We start from the raw sequence: 27,558 nt of genomic DNA, 5'->3' as shown, positions 1-27,558 counted from the left end.
AATAAAATCTGTCCCTCTAATTCAGCTCAGCTGTGTTTACTTATGCCCTGATGGAGATGTCTGTGCTGCACAGGTCCCCCAGATTCCCTTTACAGTTAGTGGGAGAAAACACACGTTTCTGGGGCATGCAGGTGTGTGACACAGTAGGAGATGGACTCCAGCAGCAGGTATGGCTTTGATTGAACTGGAAAGGCCAGAGGTAAGAGACTGCCATATGCAGCTGAGGCTGTTCCAGCAGTAGCAGCAGTGGGAATGACTCTGACTCCAGCTGGTGGTATCTCTTTCTTATCACATGGTGCTATTTTAAGACTGGGGAAATACAAACCTGGGGAGACAGAGCTCTTTTCAAAGGAGGTCTACCCTATGCATTAATTGCAGAGTATGAAATGATCCCTACACTCTTCCTGCAAACAGGTTAACTTTTCCAAAACACGTCTTTTCTAATGGCATCAGCAAAAGCAAATAGTAATAAATAAAATGCAGTGATGAACTGGGTGTTTCTAACCAGCAGTGAGTTCATGCAGAGTACCCAGTGCTTGGATTCTTCCAAACTGTCGTAGTGATTTATTGAAATACAACCCTTCCTGCAGATAGTGCTCTGACACATCTTAAATGGCCTGAGGCTGAAGGATGACAAAAGCAATAATGGGGATTATCAGCCTACAGGGCTAAAGGTGATGGGGCTGAGCTGCTGCTCAGCTTCACCTGCAGCACAGCCAAGCAAGGTGGGCCATGCTGTTGGAAAATATTCAAACTTGTAATGCTGCTTGGGATTTTTTTTTTCCCAGAGCTTGCACGGGGAGCACTTGGAAGGTATTAAAACATTCAGGAGGAGCCACATTCATCAGCTTTGTGTGCAGGGACAGTTTGCACTAGCCACTGCAAGGTATCTTTGGTGTGAAAACACTTGGGTTAGCCCTGGAAGTGCCTCTGTGTGCTCCTGTTGCATAGCTGGAGGTCCCTTGGCTTGGGTCATTTGCAATTGAATCGAGATGAGCTGCCAAAAGATACTGCCAGTGCCCAGTGAGGTTGTGCAATAGGACAGAGTGGATATTGTACTCTCAGTTCTCACTAAAGACCTTTCACAATGGTCTCTCCATTTTAGCAAGCCCAGAATCAAGTTGCAGAAGCAGCTTTTTCCCTGCAGAAGTGGGCTGCTCATAGCCCCCCCCCAGTCTTCTGGAACTGTCTGCAGATGAAGAACTGGACTGGGATAGTTATTTGTAGATATCCAAAAAAGCATCCATTAATATTACTGCATTGGCATTTACTGCCAAATCTGTTTCTATAAATAATACAGAAGATCTCTTTGTCTCCTGCATTTTTATTAGAGAACCATCTCCTGTGAATTATGGTAATGTAAAGAGAAAACACCAGAAAATTCCTCCCACCTTTAATTGATGCTTTGAAACTACTGAGAGGAAAAAAGCCCAGAAATTATACATTGTGATCATGGAAGAGGAAACCTTACTGATGAATGTATGTCCTCCCAGTGGGATAAAGTCACTGGGAGCTACCTGCATGTTGGAACTAGGACACATGGACCCAGGGAGACAGGAGAAGTCATCTAAACAGGAAAAGCTTATTAGGGAAGGAGACTAATTCCAGGAAAATAAAATGGCAAATGGCAAACAGTTGTCAGGGCAGTGCTGTATGGATTTCAGTTCCCAGAGGCAGCTGTTGCAGGAGTGCTTGGGCTGCTTCGGTGTTTCCAAAGCACCGGCTTGCTCTTAGCAACAAAAACATAAACAGCCTGATCATCTAATTTTAGATCACAGGGATGTCTCCCAACTTGTGGCCTTAAAATTATCTGTGTGAAGCCAAAAGGTTAAAGCAGAAGAGGCTGCTCAGGGCTGGGAATGAACGACTGGCATAGTGCTCTGGGGTGCTGGTTTGCATCCTGTGGTGGCCAATAAGCCTTACCCTGCCCCACCACAGTTTGACCTGTGGTGATTCACCTGCTCCTTGTTTTCCAGCTGAATGGGTCAGGCTCCAGTAAGTGCTGGAAAATAGTGTAAATTACAGGGGGAGGAAAGAACAAACAGCAGAGGGGCCACTGGAGCAGAGATCTCTTTGGGGTGTACAATGCCTCGTGGTGCCAGCTGGACTGTGCCTGGTCAGGGCTGGGGCCCGACTGCTGCCACGTGTGTTCTGTGTGTCCTGCTGCACATCCCAGCCTTCTGTGTGTCCTGTTGCACATCCCAGCCTCCCGGTGCTCCTCTGCAGCACTGCAGTGTGCTAATGCTGTGAGCTGGAAATGTGCCATCTCCCACAGCCAGTGCTTGTGTCAGGCAGTTTCTTTTGGGTTTTTTTCTGGGAATTTTGGAGCTGCTGATGATGAGTGTGGTTTGGCCATTTGGATGATCTCCTGCCAAAAGCAAATTGGCTCCCATTGTCAGTGTGTTTGTCCACTGAACTCAAACAGCCCTGGCTCTGCTGAGGGTGGATTTCAACTGTGTGGATGTTGTGCCTATAGTACCTCACACAGACCTGGTTCTTCCTAGGGCAGAACTATCAGCTTCCTCATTTCTGCTGGGTGCCCGTAGATGGTGGGGAATGGGGGTTCCTGTTGGTTGGAACTCAGTGCTGGATTATCCACCTTCATCCAGGGTGACAGCGGCCCCTAGTGCCGCCAAAAGCTTCTTATCCAAGTTCTCTGCACCCTGTCTGTGCAGGTGCAGTGCAGGGCTCTGGTCACAGCTTCTCCTGGCAGTCCTGCACTGCAGCCCCCCCCAGAGTATTCCTGGTGTCACAGGTCTGGGCTGCTCAGAGCTCTGTCCCCTGGGCTTAGAAAGGGGCTGCAGGAGATCCTGCCATGCTGGAATTCCACTCAAGTGACTAGAATGTCACTTGAGCCATGAGATATCTGTGCTGGAAAGAAAGTCTGGGAGATCTGGCTGAAGCTTTTCATACTCTTCTTATGGAACTTTTGCTTCCCAGAACAGCTGGAAATGTGACCATGCAGCCCACAGCTGGCCCCTGGGGTGAGACATGCTTTGCCTGAGAACTCCTGAAAGGCAAATCTGTGCTCTCAGTTATGTGGCCAGTTTGAAAGGACTCTTGAATTTGAAATCTCTCCTTGTTTGCCAAGATTTAGTTGGTTTTTTTTTACACACCCCCCCCCCCCACTGTGTTTATACAACTGAATTCTGCTGTTGTGTGTGTTCTTCCTGTTCCTGAGGAAAGTTCCAGCAGGTTGGTTCCAGCACTTGCCATCAGACATGCTCTTAGAGACAGGAAACTCATCTCTCTCCTTACTTTTTAATTTATTCTGACCAGTTTCTCACATAACTGCCCAATCCCTGGAAGTGTCCAAGGCCAGACTGGACAGGGCTTGGAACAACCTGGTCTAGTGGAAGTGCCCCTGCCATGGCAGGGGGTAGAACTAGATAAGCTTTAAGGTCCCTTCCAAACCAAACCGTTCCATGATTCTATGATGAATCCAGAGTAGGAGTGAGGTGGACTTGTTTTCTGGGCAGCTTTAGGGCTGATGGCTCTTCTCAGACCATGCTTTCTTGCCCTCTAAAGTCTCCCCTAGAAATACTTTTCAGCTGAAGGAAATTCACTGACATTCCAGGTAACTGTGTTTGACAAACACTTTTGTTTCCTGCTTCATTCCCAAGAGGAATTTATTTTTCATTCTAAGGATCCAGCTGCTAATTATAGTAGCATATATTATTAATATATTAATAACTGAATCCTCCTCCACCAGTACTGTTATATGAACATTTTTTTGCAAGTCATTTTACCTCGTGGTTCTTGTCCTGTGGGCATTCTGTCTCCTCTAGGAAGAGCATGGATGTGTCACCTGATATGTCCCTTAACTCTTATGATCTGACAAATGGAATAAAGGACCCTGATCTCTGTGAAAGTTAAACTATGAGATTTGCATTCTAGGAGTATTTAAATTTCACTTGAGAGGAGCTGACAGAAAGGGCTGTGAGCAATAGTTCACTGCTGCCATATTTTTAATAGCATTTGGCTCTGTAATCCTTATCACTGACTGATGTAAAGCTGAGTGGTCTGTAGCTCCTGGGAAGGGTCCCCGGGGAAGCAGAGCAGTGGGATGCTCATGCAAGGAGCTGCTACAAGGCAAGGGAAGGATTCCTGTCCACACTACACAGTGGACAACAAGAAGTTAAGAGGTTTCTCTCTCCTGTGAAGAGCTGAACGATCATCTGGCACCTGCTGTGACAGCATTTCCCTGCCACTGCCTCTGCCTCTGCGCTTAATCACTTTCAGATAAAGTTGTCCCTTTTTTCGAAGGCTGCTGGTGCAGATGACGTGGGAGGGCAGGAATTCTGCTGGCCTGGGATTGTCCATGTTGGGAAGAGGTGAGATTGCTCCTGCTGGATCAGAATTCAGGCTGCATTTTTATTTTGAGTAAGGTCGAGGTGTGGGCTGGGGTCAGTGCTGTTTCCTGTAGGGGTGTGAGCAGGTGTGTGCTGCATGCTCAGCCAGCAGAGCTTTATCCACCCAGGCCTCAGGGGAAGGGGGTGGATATTTTGGCATTTGCTTTGGGTGGAGGAGCCTAGGCTGTAGGCTGGCCTGCTAACAAAAGCAGGAATCCATGCAGCATCCTTCAGGAATGGTCAAGGAAAGGAAGCAGAGACCACTTGAGCTAAGCATTGTAAAAGAACTGCAGCTTGGCAGCGTGGAGCAAGCAGCAGGTAAAACTGCCTTTTCCCCAGCCCTGTCCATGCCCAGCGTGTGTGCAATTCCTCTTGGCTTACTAATGTGAACCACTGCCCTGCTGCACGTGCTTCACCCTGGGTTTAACGGCAATAATGGCACCTTCTGGCTCCAGTGCCATCCCAGTGCCACTGCCTGGATGTTCAGGGGCTGGCCTTTACCAACTTTGACAAATTCAGCTACTTCTCTGTGCCCAAAATGGCTCTTAAAGCCAAGGATGTACCTGAAATATTTGTAGAGATCCTGTGTCACTACAGCTGAGAGCTAATTCAGCACTAAATCAGCTAGTCTGATTTAAATTCTGTGCTCCACGGTATTGACCTGGGGATGTGACAGCTGGAGGAGCCAAAGAAGCCAAGTAAATTCCCTGGCATTTCTATTGAAAAGTGTTTGTGCAGACTTTATCTTTTGTACCTGATAACAGTGGACACTGGAAGTTGAACCAAAGCCACTGGCTTTGCAATGTGAGCTCAGTAGGAAATGGAAATCTTTGATACATTATTAGTATTGAGTGATATTTTGCATAATTCAGCTGGGGCTGATCTTGTGATCCCATTCCTTGGAGCTGCTCAAACATCTCCTGCTCCCACAAGGTGGCAGTGAGAGGCTGCTGGGATGCACTGGCAGGCAAACACTGCTCCTCGGGCTTACTTGGTTCAGCAGGTGAATTTGACCACCATCAGGTTTTGATTTTACTTTATTTTTAGTTGCAGAAGACAATTTACCAAACACTCAGAGTTTTGCCAAGTAATTTTTTTTTTTTTTTGTTTCCCCAGGGATTTTCTGCCCTGGAAAATTTCCTGTTTCAGACTGCAAACTAGCTTTTGGGAAAGCCCTAACAGGTCTGCTTAAAGTTGTTGAAAATGTCAAATTGTGTTGGTTCAGTTGCAAATGAGAGGGATGCTGGCAGAGGCAGGACAATGGTTTTCTCTATCAGTGGCAGGAAGTTCCATCCTGTTCCAGTTCCTGCAGCAGATTTTTAATGCAAGGATGCAGCTCCTGAAACTGCAAACAGTGCACCTTGTTCCCTATCACAGTGATAACCTACTCAGTGCTGTGTATTGACACCTGAAGTCCTGTGCTGCACACAAACAATTCCAAAATATTCCATCATGGTAAGCTTTGTGCTTGTGATGGTCGCAGCTGACAAATTCAGTGACAGGGTCATGCTGCCCCTTCAGGTGTTGTTGGCTGTCTCTGCTCTGGGGTTGCAGCACTCTTTGCTTTTCTCTTACAGAAGGAGTTCCTGGATTGTTTTTGGTTTTTAGAAAAGTAAGTGTTCTTCTCTTCTGGCAGAAGTTTAAAGTTCTGAGTTCACAGCAACAGTTACTGCAGCCAGTTTAGGGAATGTGATCACTGCAATGTTTGTTGCCTTTTCACTCTTCACCATAATGCTGACTGACATTAATTAATGTGAAGGGATTACATAGATCATTAAAAGCTTCTCATGTATGTGCTGACTCCCCCAGCCCAAACTTGGTGAGCTTTCAGGAGAACCAATGCTGTATTTTATTCCTCTGGCAGAGGGATTGCAGGGCTGTGTTCCCAGCTGGATCTGCAACCTGAGCACTCCTCAACTCATATTGGAGCCATCCAGGCTGCCAGGGAAGCACAAGGAGCTGCCCTGGGGACACAGCACAGAAGGAGCAGCTCTGCTCTCTGAGGGGCACAGACAGAACTGAGAATGGAACCATGGAATGCTTTGGTTTGGGTTGGGAAGTTGGTCAGGATCTTACAGCTCATCTCGTCATAAGGATGCCTTCCACTAGACCAGGTGGCTTCAAGCCCCATCCAGCCTGGCCTTGAACACTACCAGGGATGGGGCATGGGAAAGCACCAAAATTGTTCAGAACTCCCTGATGGGAAATGTTCTTGTAGCCTCAGCTGTCATACATTTAACCTCACCCCCTTGTAAATGTCCCATGGAAAGAGGAGTTCTGCAGGTATAAAGGGAGCTGGTTGTTCTGATTAACGAGTGGCACAGATCACAATCTCTTGGATCAGCACCTGAACATGTTGAGCAAAGCAAAGCTGTGAGAAATAAAGAATTTCATCTGCTGCTAGTGAACCTGCTAATCAACCTGTAACCAAAGTTTCAGATACTGAAACTTGCAGGAGCTGAGAATTCATTGTCCAGATAGAAACACAACAGCTCCCAGCAGCAAAAGCCTGAAAATGTGGAATTCTCAGCCAAGCCTTTTCAAGCCAGCTCTGAAAGGCTTTAGGACTATGATCTTGTTATTCTTCTGTCTTCAGCTTATTAAATAACTCAGCATTGTCAGGCTGTCTCCTGCCTCATTCTGAGCTCCAGCACTTACAGTCTGATGTGTTGTCCTTCTCTCCTGCCTGGAAGGGTCTCTCAGAGCACATCCAGCTTCTGGAAGTTTCTCTAATGACTATTTCCAGTTGCAGTGGGCTGATGGGCCAAATGTGTCAGCCAGGGATAAATTCAGGGAAGAACCAAAACCTGTTGCTTGGATAAGAGAGCAGGAAAGTTTCTTTTTCTGACTGTTTCCATGTAGCTGCCAATGATTGACTTTCTGCTGGGGACATAGTTAATTTTCTAACTTAAGGAATTGTATTTTGGGAACTGCTGTCAGCATTGTTGCCTGCAGAACTTGCACTTGCTTCTCCTCCCTCCTCCAGCTTACAGATAGTTATTTGCTAATGGCAACTCTCCAGTTTGGAGGAATGCATTGCTGGGATGCTGTACTTTTCCAGTTGTTTCCAGAACAGTATCTGTACTTGAGACTTTTGCTGACTCTTTTTTTTATCTTCCTTTTTTCACAGTGCATGTGAGCTTTTAATATACATACATGTATATATAAACATAGTTATATGTGTGTATGCCTGAGAAATAGATGTATGTGGGACAAAGATTTGTTCAATCACTACAGTGTTCGGAATAGGGATACTGTACTCTTTTTAAGAAGAGAAATTTCAAACATTTTAAGTCTGAGTAGCCACATAGCTTTCCATGTGGTGAACACACCTCCTTGTGGACAGGGAGCCAAACCTGTGCCTGGCTCCCCCAACCTGTGTTACCTGGATTTGGAAGAGTCAAAAGTCTGTCCTGGCTTCCAGGAACACTGTCACTCTTGGTTCTAGTCTAGTGAGTGTAGTTCAGAGTTGCTTCTAAGCTAGAAAGAGGTGAGAGGATTTGGAGAGCGCCTAGGAAGAGCTTTCCTCCAGAAGAGCCCCATCAAGCCCAGCTCCAGTTCATGACCAGCAGAGTCTTGTTTCCAGAGACTGGGGAAAACTGTGGTGATGAACCAGTTACTGTGTGCAGTTCATGTTCTTACTGTGCTGGCTGCAGGACCTGGATTTATTGGAGAAGGACCTGCCAGGGATGGAGGGAACCTGTCATGGCCCAATGCAGCTCCTTTTGAGGGTGTATCTCAGTTTTCAGTCCTGACAGCAGAACTAAATTCCTTGAAGAAATTCTGAGAAGAGAGCAGCTGTAGAACTTGGTGGATGTTTAGCTTCCAAATTTGTTGCCAGGTGTTCGTAGAATGCCAGAAAGGTTTGGGTTGGAAGGGAACTTAAGAATAAGCCATCTTATTCCATCCCCTGCCATGGGCAGGGACACCTTCCACTAGACCAGGTGGCTTCAAGCCCTGTCCAACCTGGCATTGAACACTTCCAGGGATGGGGCAGCCACAGCTGCTCTGCCACACGTAGTTGATGTAAAACTCCAAGTTTTGCATATTCTTGCTGTTCCCTCTGGGTCTTGGTGATGTTCTGCCAAAGGACTCTATGATGGTGAATGGTGTTTGCCAGAAACACTTAAAGCTCTGAGTGCCTGAAGGAGTTCAGGATGGCAGGATGGAGACCAGTGTCATAAAAGGATTATCAGAAGACTGTATGTTTCTTGGAGAAATTAATCTTCTGTTCTTGTTACCCATGCACCAATCAACAGGGCATTGTACCTCTCTTTTCTGCATCATTCATCCTTGACTTGGGAGGGATTTCTCCTCACAATATTTTCTTTCCCTCTGGCCAGCATTCTCTAACATACAGATTGCTCCAGTATTCCTGGTTTACCAGCCTGAATACCCAACCTTCCTATTTCCTGGGCTGAATCTCCCCTTCTATTAGTATTGTATTGCAGCTCCTTTTGCCTTGATGTGGTGATGAGTAGTTGGGATCCATTTGAGTTTTACACTGTCCTTGATGAAAGAATTGACAGATGAAAATAGATGTTTTCTTGAAAATAGGCAGGATTAAGTGGGAGCCAGGTTCATCAGTCAGTTACCAGTTTTTTTTCCTAGGTAATATACGAACCAGAAGCCTGTAGCTCTCTCAGGGCAGTGGGACACACTCTTCTCTATGGGAGTTGTAAACCTCTGCAGTGGTTTTGCTGACTCTCACATACACATCTTGAACAATTTCTGTTCTTCTCCTTGAACTTACAGCCAAAACTCTGGTAAAAATCTGTTCTGCTTTATACATGCCTTGAGCTTGGTGTGATGGCTGCTCTTATTGCAAGTATTTCTCAGAGAAAGCTTATTGCAAGGAAACAACACAAACGGCCTTTCCTTTGAAGATCTGCTTGGACCCTGAGATATTTGCTTGAATTAAGAGGGTGACACAGGCTCTGCACTTCAGGCAGCAGCATGTTCCTTTAAAACATAATTAAAAACTCTGTGGCTTGTTCAGAGGCTGCCTCATATCCCATTTGGTGCTTGTGCTCTGCAGCCTGCTGTGCTCTGCAGTGTTTCTGCTTTGGAGAGCAGAGTGCTGCACTGCCTGTGCCATCCAGCCCAGCCCAGCCCTGAGCTGCACCCAACTCGCCGTCTCCTTCGTGTGCATTTGTTCTCTCTCTCTCTTCCAGCCCATTTAGCACACTCAGGTCTCTCAAAATTCAGTTTGTAAGTGAAGTGACACATTGTAAGATCTGTGTTTTCTCTGCCTTCCCCCAAAATTAAAAAGCAAAGCACCCAGAGTCCCAAGCAGGACACACTTGGCCTGCACTGCCAGGCTGCTGTGAGCAGTTACAGGTACTGACAGCAGAGCCCCTCCTTCAGCACCTGGAGCAGGCTGTGGCTGCTCCCTTGCAGAAACCAGCTCTGTCACTGTGCAGTGGCTCTGCTGACTTGCCTCAGAAAATTTGGTTGTCTCATGCTGTAAATGGCTTTGGGTGAGCTCCAGGAAGTGATAAATTCTGTAAATGGAAAGAACCCAAAAGTTGGCGAATGACTGCGGCTGTGCCAGGCTGAGCCATGCTGACCTGCAGGATGTGCTCAGCAGAAGATCAAGTTGCTCTTGCAGGTTGGTTTCCTAGAATGGCTAATGATGCTGTAAGATGTCTGTATTTTTATATAAATTCTGGGGGAGCGGAGGGGAAAAAGCCTGGGAGGATGATGGGGTAAAAGACTCAAAATGGATTTTCTCTTGCCATACCCAAAGCAAAGCTGTGGCTGAACTGTACCAAGGAAAGCAGCAGCCTCCTGCAAGTGCCTGGGCTGCCCCTTCTGCAGAGCCCCTCCCCATGCCTGGGGCTGACCTGGTCCCCACAGATTTGCCAAACCATTCCTGAATCTCATTTGCAAACCTCTTTTGTCCTCTCTGTACCTGTAGCTCCTACATACCTGTGTCCTCATTGCAGAGTAAATTCTACTGATTCAAAGCCATTGCAGCAAAGTGCCTGCTGTACTGAACTACAAATTTACTTGGTTTAAAAGTTTCAGGAATTTATATTATTTTCCTACTGCTCTGAACTTAATTTGCAATATATGTTGCAAATGCCTTCTTCCTGTAGGTGGCTTATTGCTTCTGACTGCTGGGCAAACAGCAGTGATTCTGCTTGTGTCAAAAGCTGCAGAAAATGCTTATTGTTTCCTTAATGTGCCATTGCCTGGACAGTGCACACACTGCAGCAGAGAGAACAGGAGGGCTCCTGCTCTGCAAAATTAGGAGGTGCACAGCTTTCACTCATCAAACAGCAGCTTTTTTTGTTCATGAAACAGCATTCCTTGAGAGACAGTCATCCCTCTGGAGTGTAGGCGCTTCCCGTGTTGGCATATCCATCACAGCTCCTGTGTCTGTCTGGATAATCAATGGGAAGAAATGAGCTCCTCTGCAGTGCATGCACATGGCTTGTGCTGGAGGCTCCTTGTGAAGGTGATAAATCACACCCTGGTAGTGCAGCTCTGCAAGCCCTCTCCTCTCCATTGCAGGCAGCTCCCTGAGCACAGTTCAAAGAATCATGGAATTTCCTGAGTGGGACAGGATCTCAGGGATCATTGAGTCCAACCCCTGGCCATACACAGACACCCCAGCAATCTCACTCTGTCCCTGACAGTGCTGTCCAAACACTTCTGGAGCTCTGGCAACCTCGGGGCTGTGCCCATTCCCTGGGGAGCCTGGGCAGTGCCCAGCACCCTCTGGGGAAGAAACCTTTTTCACAATATCCAGCCTGACCCTCCTCTGACACAGCTTCATGTCATTCCTTTTGGTCCTGTGCCTGGTCACAGAGAGCAGAGATCAGTGCCTGCCCCTCCAGGAGTCTCCAGTGCAGCATTCCTGGCACAGACTCAATCCTTTGCACTTTCCTTGGCCTCTGGAGATCAGGGTTGTTCAGTGCATTATATATCAGGTCAATCCTTGCGCCAGTTTCAGGTGAGAAGGCTCTTAAATGAGTCCCACAACACATAAGGAGCTGGGAGGTGACTGTACCTCCCACAAGCTAAGAAACCCCGTAAAGAGGATTTCTCTCTGGAAGCCAGGCTGTTTTGCTGCACAGCTGAACCAGCACTGAACACAGGTCCTGAGGGTGGATAAAACCCACCATGGCAGATTATTGTAGAATGATCCAAATTTCCAGATTCTCTGTGGTTTTGTCACAGTGCAGCAGTTTAGTGAACTTTCTAATAAATGTCTTAACATACTGGATCAGATGCAAATCCTCTTCAGCACATTACCTTTCCCATGAAGGTGTTGGACTAAAACCAGGAAAAGAGTCCATGGACAAAGTAAGTGTATTCACCTTCATCCCTCACTTAGCTCACTGCCCTTTAAACACATGCAGACCTCTGGTGCAGTGTTAACCTGGCAGTGATAGACCTGCAAAGAACATTCCAGCACCCTCATCCCTGTACAGTGAGACAGTGTGAATAATCATTCCATATTAACCAGGCTGAAGAGTAAAGTTTAATTAACTGTTCATAAGACTGAAGCCTCTCTTCCAGCATGGAAATCATTTACTGCTGTGCACTTCTTGACTCAGAGCACTGCTCAATTCCTCACCAGTTCCTCCCAGTAAATGCCAGGGCAGAGGCTGCAGTTTATGTATTCTCATGTGAATAATTATTTTGAATTCTCCCAGCTTTGATGAAATCTAGTTGTGCACAAGTCTGTGTTTAACTGTGGGTTTTTCAGTGTTAAGGATCTTGATTTACACAGAGTGTGAAGGTCATTTCTTTATTTCCATGGCTCATTCCAAGGCGTGTCTGTGTGATGCCTGCAGTTCAGTGGCTCCTGGCGTGATGGGTTTCATATTGATGAAGGCAGCAGATTGCAGGAATATGATTGTGACTGTAATGACAGGAAGGAGGGTCTGAGGAATGCACCAGCACAGGATTTCTGTTCTGAGATTTTTGTCTGAGTGAGAGGGCCTTTATGAGGAGCAGGGTTTTTTTCCTAATGATGCAATGATTTGGAATGGAGCAATTAATGTAGAGGATAGGTGCACCTTTTAAAAAGAACATGTCCAACACTAAAGGGTTTATTGAGAGGCTCTGGGGAGAAGGTGCTGTTAACATGTGTGTATTGTGTGCTCGTGGGGAAGTTATCCCAAAGAAACAGCAATAGCAGATGGAGCTAAAATTAATTTTTGTCCATGAGAAGAGAATAATAGCTCAGGAGTCTATAGAGACAAGAAGGCAGATCATCTGCTTTTACTTTAACCTCTTCTGCACCTTCTTTCTTTCCAGGTCATATCTGACTCCGGTGCGGGATGAGGAAGCAGAATCGCTGAGGAAGGCACGATCCAGACAGGCCCGGCAGACTCGCAGGTCTACCCAGGTACAGAATGGAAATGTTCACATTCATGTAGAGGATGAAGAGAGCTGCTTAATTGGTTGCCCAGAAAAGCTGTGACTGCCTCATCCCTGGAAGTGTCCAAGGCCAGGTTGGACAGGGCTTGGAGCAACCTGGGATAGTGCGGGGAGTCCCTGCCCATGGCAGGGGTGGAATGAGATGAGCTTTAAGGTCCCTTTTAATCCAAACCATTCCATGAATCTGTAAAGAGGCAGGATTTTCTTTTTGGTTATGTTATTTCTTAGGACAAGGGACTTGTCTGCACTCACACTGTTTTGGAGTGGTTCTGGCAAAATTTCCTTCAAGCAGTTATTACAAAACCCTGCCACAGACATACATGACTTAGATTTCCAAGCTTTGCTTTCTGCAATGTACCTGCCTCCTAGTTTGTAGTGTGATCACATATATTTGGGTTGCTTTGAGTCAGTGATTATGTCAGTAGGCTGAGAAATACAGTAAAGGCAGCAGAATTCTTCCCTTTCTCTTACCATGGGGATGAAACGTGAGCCTGACCAGATGTGAGACTGTGGCATTTTAAACTGACCTGGAAGACTGAAAATGTAATTTCAGGCTGGAGAATTCTCCAAGGAGACTGTAGAGCCCCTTCCAGTGCCTAAAGGGGGCTCCAAGAGAGATGGAGAGGGACTTTGAGCAAGGACCTGAAGGGACAGGACAAGGGGGAATAGCTTCCCATTGCCAGAGGGCAGGGATATTGGGAAGGAATTCTTGGCCGTGAGGGTGGTGAGGCCCTGGCACAGGGTTCCCAGAGCAGCTGTGGCTGTCCCATCCCTGGAAGTGTTGAAGGGCAGACTGAATGGGACTTGGAGCAACCTGGGCTAATGGAAGGTGTCCCTGCCCTTGGTGGGGATGAGATGAGATGAGCTTCAGGGTTCCTTCCAAGCCAAACCAATGTGGGGTTCTGTGATTCTGTGCATGAATGGAAGGCTGATGTTTCCCTGCAGGGAGTGACCCTGACGGACCTGCAGGAGGCCGAGCGCACGTTCAGCCGGTCACGGGCAGAGCACCAGGCGCAGGAGCCGCAGGGTGACAGAGCCGAGGACAGCAGTGACAGACCTGCGCGCTGGGCACGGAGCACGGACGACGAGGTGATCCTTCTGCCTCAGCAACCCTTGCCTGAGAGCTGCCAAAACCATTTAGGAGAGCTGACATCAGGAGATATTCATTGGTGGTTACCTTTTTATTCTGAGGGGGACACACTAGCTGGAAAGAGGCACTGCTGGCTGAGGAGCAGCAGTTCAGCGTAAGGGAGGTGCACGTGGAGGTGGTGGAGCTTAGCTCTGCCTTTGCTCTCCTCTGGGAATTTCACCTTTGTGTCTCTTGCCAGAAAATAAAACGGTGTAAATCCCAGAAAGTGTAATGAGAAGGCTAATGATAGAAATGTGGCCCGGATCCATCCTGCTGTGCAGTCTAGGCAGAGGCTTTGTGTTCCACAGATGTTCAATATGTAATGGAAAGCAGTTTTCTGCCCCTGCCACCACCTCTGTTTTTTTCACTCTAAATCATATCTTTCTATTAGATAACTTGTGTCTCCTGCCATGAACTGTAGGGACAAAGGGATTGATCCCAGATCTCCAGCTGTGGAGGGTGCTTTTACACTGTAGCTGTGCAATGACTTTAACATCCATCCTTATCTGATGGAATGGACCTGATCTGGCAAGTGCAGGTGATCACTTCTAGCAGCAGTGAAGAAAACATTGCACTCTGAAAAATTACTCCATTCTTTGAAATCCAAAATCTGGTACTTCGTTTTCACTGAACTATTTTTCTGTCATGGCTCTTTGTTTCTAGACCATCTATCGGCGATTGAGGGGCCCAGCACAGCCCGACAAACCCACTACACCTGTGTCTCCTTCCACAGCAGCACCTCTGCTCTATACAAGCTCCTACCTGACTCGAACAAATAAATATCTAGGGCTGGACTCTGTGAATCCAGCAGATTTCAGAGCAGCAGGCACAGAGATGGAGAAAAATGGTATGTACCAGGAGAGTGAAGAACAAAGCTAAAGGGTTTTCTTGTGGTTTAGAACTTCCAGTGTGCACAGATGGAGAGAACACGTTTACTTGTTACTCTGAGGGAAGCTGCCACATCACAAAACAAGTGTTATTTGTTTAAATGAAGTTAAACAAATTCCTATTGCTTGTAACAGAGGGATAAAAGGATATATTTCATTTTGGATAAATAAATGAGATAGTGATCATGGAGCATTTAGCTATTTGAGCTGGGGAAAGAGGTTCCCCTAGTACAGTTTGTCCTCAGAACAGAAGTAAGTCAGGATGACTTCAGGAGAGGTGGCAGCTGGGGTAACTTCTCTGGCCCTGATGAGGGAAGGAGTGTGAGTATCCAGCTGTAGGAGGAGATTCCATTTCATTTGGTTTAATAACTCCTTTGTAATATAACTCAAGGCAAGATGACCTTGATCAGCTTGAAAAGACCCCCAGAACCTTAGCAAAGGCAGAGATGTAAATCACTGAAACCAAAGCAGTCTTTCTTTGCTTGGCCAGAGTGTGAAGATCAGGATTCAGATGACAGATCCCTGAACAAACAGTCGATCCGAGAACGGCGACGGCCAAAAGAGAGACGGAGAGGCACCGGCATCATCTTCTCCACACAAGATGTAAGTTTGAGCTCCTTAGAAACAGAAACTCCAGGGTGAATTTTCTTCCCATTCCAAGCTTCATGATTTTCTTCCCGTCCATTGATTTCCCCTTAGTTCTTCCCTCTCCAGCTCTCTTTCAGACTGGCCTGTCCAAAGGTCTCTCATCCCTGTTTGGCCTATGTCAGAGTGAGCAGCAGGCTCTGGGCAGCCTGTTCTGGGCAGCATATCATGGGAACCCTGCAGGACTGGGAAAGGCCCACATGGGAGAGGAGAGATTCAAAGTCTAATTCCTTTGGAAGAAGGTCACAAGTCACCTGAAGTATTTTCAAATTTCTTCAAGCCCAGATTTGTCTGCTCTTTAGGCCCCCTGAAAGAAAGACAATAGGAAGAAAACTCACGTCTGGGTCCCCTCCCAGCATCAGGGAACACTCACAGCATAAATGCAGAAGAGCTGTCTGTGTCAGGATCATTTCTCTTAGTCCTGGTTTCAAAGGATTTCTTCAGTCTGAGGGAAGGTATCCAACCCTCCAAACTTTGGTTAGAGCCTCAGATCACCTTTTCCAGGAGAGAATAAGAATTACGAAATTATGGTTCATGAGTTGAGTCCAGAGTCAGCAGGGATGCCATGGTAGTTCACATTTGTTCTGTGAAATCCTGGAGCAGTTACAAAGGGCAGTGGCTTAGAGAAGCCATGCAAGTGCAAGTTACCTGGGATGATGAGTCTTTCCACCTGGACTCTAACTGAACTGGAGATACTTTTGGAAGTCAATATTATGACAGGAAGTCAATATTATGACAGTATTTCAGATGTGCAGTTTTTCCAAGTTTTTTTCCCTCAGTGTATTAGGGACTTCCTCCCAACTCCTCAGAAGCATTGAAATGGCAGGAGCCATCTCAAGAGAGTAATTCTGTCTTCAATACCAAGATCTTCTAAATGGCCATTAGGACAGCAAACCTGATCTGATAATTAGCCAAAAGCATTTGGGCAGGCATTTCTTTTGACAGAAGTTTTCCTAACATTAGCATCAAATAATTTTTTCACTGAAAGGGTGGTAGGGACTGGCAGAGGCTGCCCAGGGCAGTGGTGGAGTCACCATTCCTGGTAGGGTTCAAAACACACATAGTTGTGGCACTTTATGCTGTGGTGGAGTTGACATGGTGTGTTTGGTCAAAGGTTGGACTTGGAGGTCTTTTCCAACCTTAATGATTCTGTAATTCTATAAACAATACATTATCTTCTTGGGATAAAGTTTTGTTGTCTCTAGAGCTGCCTAATTTTATTGTTTGCCTTTCCTCCTAGGATGAAGATGAAGTTGGTGGAAACGAGGAGGTGAAGGAAACTCGGGTGAGACCATGTATCTGAATCACTGATGTGTCATTCTTTGGTGTTGGTGGCAGAGTGTTCTGTGACTTTTATTCTTGTCAATAAGAGAGTTCAGGCTCTGCTCAGGAGTATGAACAGGCAGGTAGTTCCAAGCAGCAAATTCCTTACTGATTTATCTTCTGAAAGATGAGGTATATCTGCAGAGTGGCCTGAGTTCAGTGTTGGCTCCTGGAGAGCTGCACAGGAGTTGTGGAGCCTGGAGGGAATGCAGTGGTGGGGCTGCGGTGCTGGGGCAGTGGGATCCCAAGTGTCCTGGGGAAGGTGTGACCTTGGATCTTAGAATCACTGCTATTTTGGACAGGATGTTTTGGATTTCTGGAATCTGCTCTCCTGGCTCACGGATTTGTGTTCTTGCGGGAAATGGTCTTTGCAAGCAGCACATCAGAGGTTGTTCAGTGTTCCCCTGTTCTTGCAATAGTCTCATCCTTTGAGGCCCTTTCTTTCATTTTATAATAATTATTGAGTCTCTCCAAATTACTTTGGTTTCCTTTGGTTTTGTTTGTCTTTGTCTGAAACACATTTGAGCCTGACAACATGACTGACTCTGACAATGTCAAAGCTAAGTACATTTCCAAGCTATTAAAGTGCAGTGTGGAAGACCTGGGAGAAGTAGCAAATGTAAGGTTGCATAGGGGTCAGCCTGCTTGTGGGATGTTCCATTTTTGCTGGGAAACGTTGAAGCTGGGGGAGCCTTTCCCTATACTTTGCAATGCAGTAGAGTGATTAAAGCATCATTTAGTTGGAATTAACTGGTTCTTTGCTGAAAATTGACAATAACTCTCTTCAGACTGTGTTTTTGTTTTCATTCTTGCAATATTCAGTCAGAATGCAGCAAAGTCACGGCAAGCCTTGCTGGGGCCAGAGCCTCACGTGGTGCTGGGATGGTGTTTAGCATGTGCTTATCTTTCCATGCCAGCCCTTGCTTTCCCAGTGCTTACTTTGCACTTTACTCCACTTGAAATGTGAGATATTCCTGCTCACAGAAGCATCACCTGCTTCAAGCAGGCCAGCTCTTCCCACAGGAGTTTCTGCTCATCACAGTGCAGAGCTTTCTGAATTCTTCACTGAACCCTGCAGCAAAGATTTGGCCATTTATCGTCATTAAAATTGTTTTGACATTTCTGCTGCCTCACAGTAAGACTGAAGGAGGGGAGTTTTGTAATGTGTAAAAGTAATAATCCTAATAGGGACACCTTGTTTCCATCAGGCATGTTTGGGACTTGCTGGGAATGTCTTGTTCTTCTGGGAAGTTGTCCCAGATTACCTAAATTAAGACAAAAGAGTAGCTGAGGCTGCAGGTTTGGATGCTTCCTGGAGTCTAATTCTAAAATTGCTGAAGATTTTATTGAGCACAGTCCTCACTGCTCATGTAAATGGACAAGCTGCACTTTGGGAGAACCCAGCTGCCCAAAAATTCAAGGTCACCCAGTCTCTTACAATAAATAATGCTGGTTTTCCCCAAATTAACAGCAAGGATTCCTTTTGTCTAACACTTCAGTGATTTTCTTGTGAACTCCATCTAAAAGCAGAGGCACTTCTTTTAGTTCCATCATCCCCTTTGTGCAGGTGCTTCATGGCACCAGTATCCTGGTTTCTTATGCACCCAACATACCTTAGATCTGGGTTAGACTCTCCTCCCACTCTGCTAGAGCTGGTTTTCCCATTTTCCCAGTCCTCTTGTTTTTATCCAGTTCCCAGTTTATTTTCTTGAATGCATACTTCCAGCATCATGTCACTTAGTCAGCCTTCACTGGTTTATTTGAGATCCAAATCAGAGATTTCTGTCCTAACTGGCCATCACTTTGGCAGGAATCATGGACCAGCTCTGTTTTCAGTTCTAGTGCCAATAAGAAAGTACAGTTAATAATCATTAATTCTTCAGTAAATATAGTTCTAGAATGGCAGGTGCCAAATGTCACCAGGTTGTGAACTTGAACAGTCTGGAGTGTCCCATTTTAGTAGCAGAACCCCAAAGAATCTGATTTTGTGGGAGCGGTTACATTTTTCCTCCAGTGTTTATATCTTGGCTGATATCAGGATGATTTTCATGAAAGCCAAAAAAAGGACTTGCTTGATATCCCTCCTCCAAGCTCTGCAGTGCTGGAGACTAGCACAGGAAAGGTAAAGGCAGTTTTGGGAAGGAAAAAAGGAGCAAATACATGTTGTTCTAATTCTCAAAAGTGGATGAATTATTTTGGCTGAGCTCGTGAGCACCAGAGTGGGAAACCAGCCCAGACGCTTTGGCTGAGTTTTAGGCAACTAAGAGGTCTCATAGTGGGATGTGTCAGTGTTCTCCATGTGTTCTGCTCCCACCCCAGCTCCCTCCATGGGACACAGGCTGCCTGGATGCACAGTGGAAAGTTGGAAGAGCAGACAAAGTTTTATTGTGGAATAAATGTTCAACGGTACAAGGACTTCAGCTGGAAAAAGCCTCTGGGGAAGTAGCTTTAGGAGAAGTTTTTCTGTGATTCCAGTGGAAAGGAGCTGCAAAGGAAGGAGTTTTGTGTGGTCTGGGGAGACCTGAGCTCAAAACAAAGGTGGGGGAGAAGCTTGGCCACAATCTTGTCTCTGTTTCTCAGAAAATAAAGACTGGGAGAGTCAAAAGCTCGTGTTATACCCAGACTGAGCTGGGGGGAGGCTGGAGCTGGGAAACTTTCCCTGTTTCCTCAAGCCGCTGACTGCAGAATACCAGTGGGAATTCCAGTCTTGGTGAGGCCACTGAGGCCAAATGCAGCAGAGCCAGTGTGGGTAGGGATCAATGGGCTGGTCTGGGATGCAGCAGGAGGATGATGATGAAGACTAAAGAGAATGTTCCAGTGTTCCATTTCAGAGATTTTCTTTATCCCTGACTCTGCTGGCTTTGACTTGGCCCTGACTTAAAATAATAGAATCTATTACAGACTGGTTTGGGTTGGAAAGGACTTTAAAGCCCATCCAGTCCCAGCTCTGCCATGGGCAGGGATACCCCCACTACCCCAGGTTGCTCCAAGCCCAATTCAACCTGGCCTTGGACACTTCCAGGCATGGGGCAGCCACAGCTTCTCTGGGAAACTTCTGCCATTGCTATTGCACAGCAGGAACAATTAGGAACAAATTTGGAAGAAAAGTATATTTTAAATGCCAGAGCATAGAGAACAAGTAGAAAATGTTTATAATAATTTAAAGGATTGTTTCTCCTTGCAGTTCTCTGCTGGAGCATTACAGATGTGCCTCACCCACAGGAGAGTTTGTCAAAGAAAAACTTTAAATTCAGAGGAAGGCACTGATTGTTATGTTCATAAAATAACAATTTCTGAGCAGTAAAAGTATCAAACAAAATATCTGTTGTCATGAACTGCCTTCAGGACAGTCTGTATAGCCCAGTATAAACCCCAGACACACTAATGGAATTAAGTTTTATAGAGGAATAGCACTGAAACGTTTGATTGTGAATTACAGTTGCAGTAAGTGGATTAAATAGGCTCCATTCCTGTCTCCCTGCACTTTGATTTATGGAATGAACCAGGCTCACTCTGGTTTGTAAATAAGTGCTCTGCCTACTTGTACTGTTACCATGAAATCACCAGATGCAACTGGATACCAATATAAATTAAATCTCTGTCTTAGAAGGGCTGAATTTCTAAGCTTAATTCCACAAGTTCTAAGGGAGGACCAATGAACTGGAAAATTCATTATACAAACTCAATATCTTCATGTTATTGCTGATTCAGAGCTATGACCTGGGAGTCCTGATTTTGGTGTGTCCTATTTTTCACCTATATTTTTGCTTTTAGTGCCACTTTATCCTTCCACAGAGGCTTCAGTTCAGCTTTTGTCACCATACTGTTTGCCTTTTTGTGAAAGATGGATGTGATGAATTATTAGAAGATCAGGAATAGCTTTTGTTAAGTTCTTTGTGAATGCCCTGTTGTTGTCAGACTGGGTGTACTGGGAGCCCTGGGAGTCCCCAGTCATTGCTGCCCCTTTTGCAGTGTCATGCAGCCAACCCTGTGCCTGTGGACTGTATTTGGAAGCCAAGGAAGGCTCAGAGTCCTCCACTTTCAGGGCTCACATTGCCTAATATGGTAAGGTATGTCTGCAAGAGCTGAGCTGTTTTGCTGGGATACAAAGGAAAGTTGACCAGTAAAAGAAGCAAAATAGGTGAACTTCTGGCCAACTGATAAGAAACTAGAATCCTTTCAATCCAGACAGTGCTGTATGGTGGTGCTCATCCTATGCTTCATTGCTGCTGGCCCGGGGTCCCTTCTGGGGATTAAAGATATGAGTATTTTCCCCTGGTTTTACCCTTGAATGTTTATTTCTAGAAGAGATGTGGTGTGATGTGGGAAGGAAACCATCTGGCTCCTGTCCAAGGGCGCGTAGATGGCACTATGCGTCACTTGCATCATGTTGTTAAATTGGAGAGCGTTTAATTCTGTGTAACATAAGGCTGGGAGAGATTGGCTCTGTTTAGTCCTGTTTATAAACAAATTGCTCTAATGGGCTGTGTATGCTGCAAGGAAAGATCTTTAATATGTATAGCAATATGAAATAGCAGCAAAGTGCTGCAGGAAGGAGGATGAGCTGAGGCTTTGCCATAGAGTTGAGTGTGGTGAAGAACGTCCTCATCGTGTTCAGAGTGCCCTGGGTTCTCTGGGAGGTGAAGGGGGCAGACAGCAGAGAAATTAAAATTCATTCTGCAAATATTCCTACAAAAAGGCTTTACATCTGCACAGAGGATTTGCCTTGTGAGTCCCAGCCTGATGTGCTTGTGTTGGTTTTTCTTAACCTCAGTATGTGGAGAAGGGCATCAGCCTGGGTGGCTGCTCTCTGTGTTGGTACAGCACTTCACTCCTCAGCCTGGCTCTGAGCACCAGTTTACAGCTCTGGGAAAACGTATTGTTTGTGCCTAAAGCCAAGTGACCCAGGTGGGTTATGTGACTACAGGGTTACAGCTAAATGCCTTCAGGTGAATTCCTCTAACTCACCAAGTTGCTGAATTAGGAAGGTGTAATGTGAGGCAGTGATGGGGATGGGGATGGGTAACACAAAACCAGCTAAAAGCCAATCTGTGAGTCCTGGGAAGATGAAGCACAACAGCCAGTCCTCCAGGAGTGATTCCCAAGGTTACAAACTCATAACTATTTAAGGTAACTTTATGCTGTAGCATCTTGTTCAGTAGATTGCTGTCAGACTTGCAGTGCAGTCTGAGGTGACTGATCCTTCTCAGTTGTTGGTAAGTCATTCCCCTGCAGCCATGGGGCTTGGGTTGGCCCTGCAGCAGCCGCCCACAGCTCCCTTGGCTGCTGATGGCATTGCTGGGAGGCCTGTGCAGTCAGTTCAGATGATCCCAGCTCACCCCAGGCTCCTTCTCAGCTATTGCACAGAGTCCTGGGATTCTCCTTCTTTCTTCCCAGAAGGAGCTGGGAGCAGTATGATGGACAGGGTGACAACAGGATCTGTGACACCTGTGTGCTTCTCTCCAGGGCTGTGTGGACACAGCACAGCCACTCCAGGAAATGGGAGTGCTCACTCCTGGGTGAATGTTAGCCCAGACCCACTGGCCTGAGGAGCAGCATTGCTCCTGCCCCATACCCCAGAGACAGAATAAATCTCACTATTGTTTTATGTCTATTTATGTTTTGTAATTTTTTACTTTCTTAAGGTTATGCTTTTTATGTGGTTGTGCTTATACATGTAACAGAGCATCCCACCACTTCTTGTGGGAACCTGTCAAAATCTGTCTCCTCGTGTCATGTTCAAGACTATGGAAAGGAGTCAGTGACTGCTGAACTGTTTAGAGCAGGTTCTGGGCCCCTCTGGGAGCTGATGATCCTACCTCAGTGTCAGTCATCCAGTGGGCTGGGGGAGGTTGTCTCTCCTGACATGATTGAAGTCATCCCCCAAAAAATCTGATCTGCTGAATTAAACTTCTGCCTGCAGCAGTAGATATCTGGGTGGGCTGTGTCATGGTGACACAGGTGTCTGCCCTGGAGAAGGGGATTGGGAGCAGTGGGAAGGGGCTGCAGCACATGGAATTGGCATGTGCCATGCTCGGGCTCTGCTGTCTGGCCCTTCTCCCCAGAGTGAGAATCTGCACCCAGTTCTGGGCTTCCAGCACAGGAAGGATGTGGAACTGCTGGAATGAGTCCAGAGGAGGCCACAAAGCTGCTCCAGGGCTGGAGTCCCTCTGCTCTGGAGCTAGGCTGGGAGAGCTGGGGGTGTTCACCTGGAGAAGAGAAGGCTCCAGGGAGACCTCAGAGCCCCTTCCGGTGTCTAAAGTGGCTCCAGGAGAGCTGGAGAGAGACTTTGGACAAGGCATAGCATGACAGGACAAGGGGGAATGGCTTCCCACTGCCAAAGGGCAGGGATAGATGGGGTATGAAGAAGAAATTCTTCCCTGTGAGGGTGGGGAGGCCCTGGCACAGGGTTGCCCAGAGCAGCTGTGGCTGCCCCAAGCCTTTAAGTGTCCCAGGCCAGGTTGGACAGGTCTTGGAGCAACCTGGTAAGTGAGAGGTGTCACTGCCCGTGGCAGAGGGTGGAATGAGATGAGCTTTATGGTCCCTTCCAACCCAAACCATTCTGTGATTCCAGTATTCTACAGATGCTTTTCTCTGGCAAAGACAGAAGCTGATTGTCCTCATCTCCTGACATCCCGTGCAGGCTGGTGCCATCCCACATTTATGTAGTAAATTATTTATCTCCCAGACATGTCCAGAAGGAACAAAAAGCAGAAGCTGTATTGCCTCATGGCTAGCAGAGAACTTAGGAGTAATCTAAATTTGTTTGGAAAATTGGAGTCAAATTCTCTGGCAATAATATATCGTTTGGAAACAACCACTGTAGGAAAAATGGTATGTTGCTGTGATATAAGTGGTGATGTGGTTTGTCCTTTGTGCCTCTAAAAGGTCACTTTTGTTCAGAGTTTATATCCTCCCGCATGCCTCTCTTGAGAAAAAGCCTCATGTTTGGAAAGTCATTGTTAGTTTTCTACTCTTGGACATGGACTTCCCCTATGAAAAGTAACATAATGAGGCATAAGCTGCTTCATTATTTGGTGTTTCAAGATGTTGAATCCTTAAGCTGCAAAACTCCTGGCAGGAATTTCCCACCTGCTCTGGTTAATTTACACTTCATTGCTCATTATGGGGAACCTATAAGAAAGATGGAGAAAGGCTTTTTACAAGAGCATGTAGTTACAGGACAAGGTGAAACAGCTTCCCACTGTCAGAGGAGAGGCTTAGATCAAGTATTTGGAAGAAATTCTCCTCTGTGAGGGTGGTGAGGCCCTGTCACAGGGTGCCCAGAGCAGCTGTGGCTGCCCCTGGATCCCTAGAAGTGTCCAAGGCCAGGCTGGAAGGGGCTTGTGGAAAAGTGGAAGGTGTCCCTGCTCATGGCAGGAGGTGGAACAGGATGAGCTTTAAGGTCCCTTCCCAGGCCATTTGGGATTCTGTAGTAGGTACCTACCAGGTACCCAGTGCTGGAGGGGTTTGAGTGGCTGTTTTACCATATAGGTTGACTTTTCATTGATCTTGGATTTCATCCTTGGCAGCGGACATGACCCTCTGTACCACAAGGTGCTGCTGCTGAGGGATGGTCAGAAATAGGCTGAAGCACAGTTAGATGACAGTGTGCTGAAGTTACAGATTTGCCTGGCCAGTGGCACTGGGGTATTGTTGTGTGTCGGCCATTCACTTCCACAGCTGAGCTGGCAGACAGGTTTTACAGCCCTGGAGTGGCTGTGCTGGGTACAGAGAATCTGATCAATGTAGATAAAGAGCAGAATGGATCATGACTATTGTGAGGGCCCTGAGATTTTTATTTCTCTACGTCATATTTTGGAAAGTCCCTTAGCTTGAAATAGCTGTCTCCATCTGGTTCTTGTACTGCTGTTTGCTTTCTCAGCTTCTCTGGTGTGGCCTGTTCATAGCTGTGCAAATTGTTGTGTTCCTCCTTGTAAGAAACCTAGGTGAGTAGAGGGAACCTGTCAGGAAACACTTGCTGAGTGCAACTGCCAGACAGCTTCCCCTGGAAAATATTATGTTCCAACACTACTTTATCCTTTAATGGTTGGAACTGGATGAAATCAGTTGATTTTTTGTATGAGCAGTGCTCAAACTGGACTTGTGAGTGGACAGAGCAAAGCATCTCCCTGGATTTGCTGAAGCCTGTCCAGAGAAGGGCAGCAGAGCTGGAGGAGAGTCTGGAGCACAGTTCTAATGAGGAGCAGCTGAGGGAGCTGGAGAGGCTCAGCCTGGAGAAAAGGAGGCTCAGGGGGGACCTTCTGGCTCTGCACAGCTCCTGACAGGAGGGGCAGCCTGGGGGAGTTGGGCTCTGCTCCCTGGGAACAGGACAAGAGGGAATGGCCTCAAGTTGAGACAGGGGAAGTTCAGGTTGGTTATTAGGAAAAATTTCTTCCTTGAAGGGATGGTCAGACCCTGGCACAACTGCTCGGGGCAGTGGTGGGGTCACCATACCTGGGAGTGTTCAAAAAACGTGGATGTAGCACTTGGGACGTGGTTTAGTGGTAAACATGGCAGTGGTGGGGGAACAGTTGGGCTCAGAGGTTTTTCCAACAATCCTTCATCCTGTGATTCTCTGAGTTTATTGTGATGCTTTTTTCTAACGAAGCCTGGTATTCAGGAAAGAGCCAGGTTTTGGGTGGACATGAAGCAACCTGTCCATAGCCACCAGACCAATCTCTGGTGTACAGACCTGGCCAGGATTATGACATGGCAATAGGCAGTGCTGGAGTTATCTCAGGGGTTGTGCCCATGGCTACATTTACATCCTGAATGGAATCCTGTCTGTGATCTTAAAGACATTTAAATTTTGCAAAGCTCACACATCTGTCCCATGCAACAGGAGCCCTTTGTGGTGCTGGTGTCCCGTGCAACAGGAGCCCTTTGTGGTGCTGGTTTGTTGTTTCTGGTTTTGCCACTGTGGCCACCATTTCTGTAACCTCTCACCATCAGCCTGTGCCAGAGGAGGGTCAGGCTGGATCTCAGGAAAGGTTCTTCCCCCAGAGGTGCTGGCACTGCCCAGGCTCCCCTGGGAATGGTCACGGCCCTGAGGCTGCCAGAGCTCCAGGAGGGTTTGGGCAGTGCTGCCAGGGATGCCCAGGGTGGGAGGTCTGTGCAGGGCAGAGGTTGGACTGGATGATCCTTGTGGGTCACTTCTTACTCAGGATATTCTGGGATTCTCTGAAATACAGTTTAATAGCACATTCAGAAGGGGAAAGTGAATATCTGTGGGCTCTCTCAGAAGCATTTCTGTCTTTGATACTCTGTGGTTTTGTCTGCCCCCTCTAGGCCCTGTCTCAGGTTCCCTGTGCCTTTGCTCTAGAAGTGCAGATGTAGATTGATTTACTGGGCTTGTCCTAAGCTTCATCTTCAAATTATGATGAACTCAAGACAGTGAAACTGTCTCCCTCTCTGCAGCCTTTGCTTTAGATCCAGTTCTCCCCCTCTGAAGTTAGGGATGTCCCCAGAGGGGTCAGTGAACAGCCCAGCTTCTCATCCTGCTGTACCTGCTGGATTTGAGTGTCTAAGGCACCTTAGCTTTTCTTCCAAAAACTCAACTTTGCTCCACAGAACTGCTGGAAGATGTTTCTCCTGCATGCAGAATTGGGCACTTGCAGGTGCTAAAATGATGTTTTCTTGCTGAAAATGCTACTTTTTGAACTGTCTTAACCCTTGCTCTTTATTACCTCTATTTATAAGAAAGGAAAAAGACTCTGAAATTTTATATTTAAGTTGTGTTATTCTCAGCCCCCACTAAATGATCTGCATGTGCTGCTCAGTGCATGGTGCTTCCAGCTTTTTTGTGATAAATTTTGAGATGGGAATAAAAAGTGGGAGAAGAATGGTGCTATAGATGCAGTTATATACTGTCAGCTGCTGTGTGTGTCTGGAGGAGAGGAAGACCCTTTCCTTCTACTCCCTACTTACGTGGTACCCCAGCAGATCTGCTCCTGGGAATCCTGGCCTGGGCTCTGCAGAGGGAAGTGTTCCCTCCTCCAGTTCAGATTCCATTTATGGAAAACTCCAGCAGAGCCTGCACATCCCATTTACAGAACAGCTACTGCCTGACCATGTTGCTTTGCTCCAGTCCTGCAGCCCAGCATAACTCTGACTGCTTCTGCAGTGCTAAATAAGCCCTGCAAGCTCTATTTGACCCTGGTGAAGCTTGAGGTTGATTTAAAAGTCATTTATTTACAGTAGGGTTTATATATCATGTACAGTTGTTGTATAGCAGTAGTAATAATAATATTAATAATTTGAATTATTAAATCCTGAGATACAAAGTTCCATTAAATAAGCTAAATCAAATGCCCAGAAGTACAAATTGTAGACTAGAGTACAAGTAATGTTTTAATAACTTATTTTAAAGATAATAGGTGTTTGCCTTGTTACTGCTAAAGGAATTCATACATATGTGTTTATACAGCTATATACAGACAGTTCCTTGGCTCTTCTGTACTCACAGTTCCTTGGCTATACTTGCTGTATAGCACATTAATTTCTGTAATCCAGCAGCTCCTCAGCTGCCCATGACTATATCCCAGGAACAAAAATCTGCATTTTGGAGCCAGTTTTAGTTCTGTCACTGTACAAAGACATACTTGGTCAAAATTACCCGCTCAGGTTCTGTAGTGTCGTGAGAACGTGACTGTTAATAAGCAATGCAGAGGGTAAGAGTGGAGCTGAGCAACTACATTTTTTAGGTTGAAAAAGACCAATTAATCACAAAAAACAACCAACCAACCAACCAACCAACCAGTGCCATCAAGTCCTGAGCTGGAGTCCAGTCCTTTTCCTGCTCTGTAAGTATCTCATCAACCAA

At 46.4% G+C, this 27,558-nt stretch overlaps 1 protein-coding gene across 8 annotated transcripts in view; it reads left to right on the top strand.

Annotated features, from left to right (window-relative positions):
- PPP1R12B (protein phosphatase 1 regulatory subunit 12B) overlaps positions 1–27,558 on the top strand; it is a 133,909-nt gene that overhangs the window by 67,646 nt on the left and 38,705 nt on the right. For all 8 annotated transcript variants that reach the window (XR_009489445.1, XM_059867896.1, XM_059867900.1 and 5 more), the window contains 5 exons: positions 12,627–12,717; positions 13,695–13,838; positions 14,542–14,725; positions 15,256–15,368; positions 16,651–16,695. Coding sequence is in view for 7 of the 8 variants with exons in the window: in XM_059867896.1 (XP_059723879.1) it covers positions 12,627–12,717; positions 13,695–13,838; positions 14,542–14,725; positions 15,256–15,368; positions 16,651–16,695 (577 nt within the window). In the remaining variant the exon portion in view is untranslated. The remainder of the gene's footprint in view (positions 1–12,626; positions 12,718–13,694; positions 13,839–14,541; positions 14,726–15,255; positions 15,369–16,650; positions 16,696–27,558) is intronic.

Source organism: Haemorhous mexicanus, chromosome 25 (genome assembly GCF_027477595.1).
Source record: "Haemorhous mexicanus isolate bHaeMex1 chromosome 25, bHaeMex1.pri, whole genome shotgun sequence".
Lineage (NCBI taxonomy): Eukaryota > Metazoa > Chordata > Aves > Passeriformes > Fringillidae > Haemorhous > Haemorhous mexicanus.
Note: the sequence above shows the minus strand (reverse complement) of the source record. Positions and strands in the feature narration are given on the sequence as shown.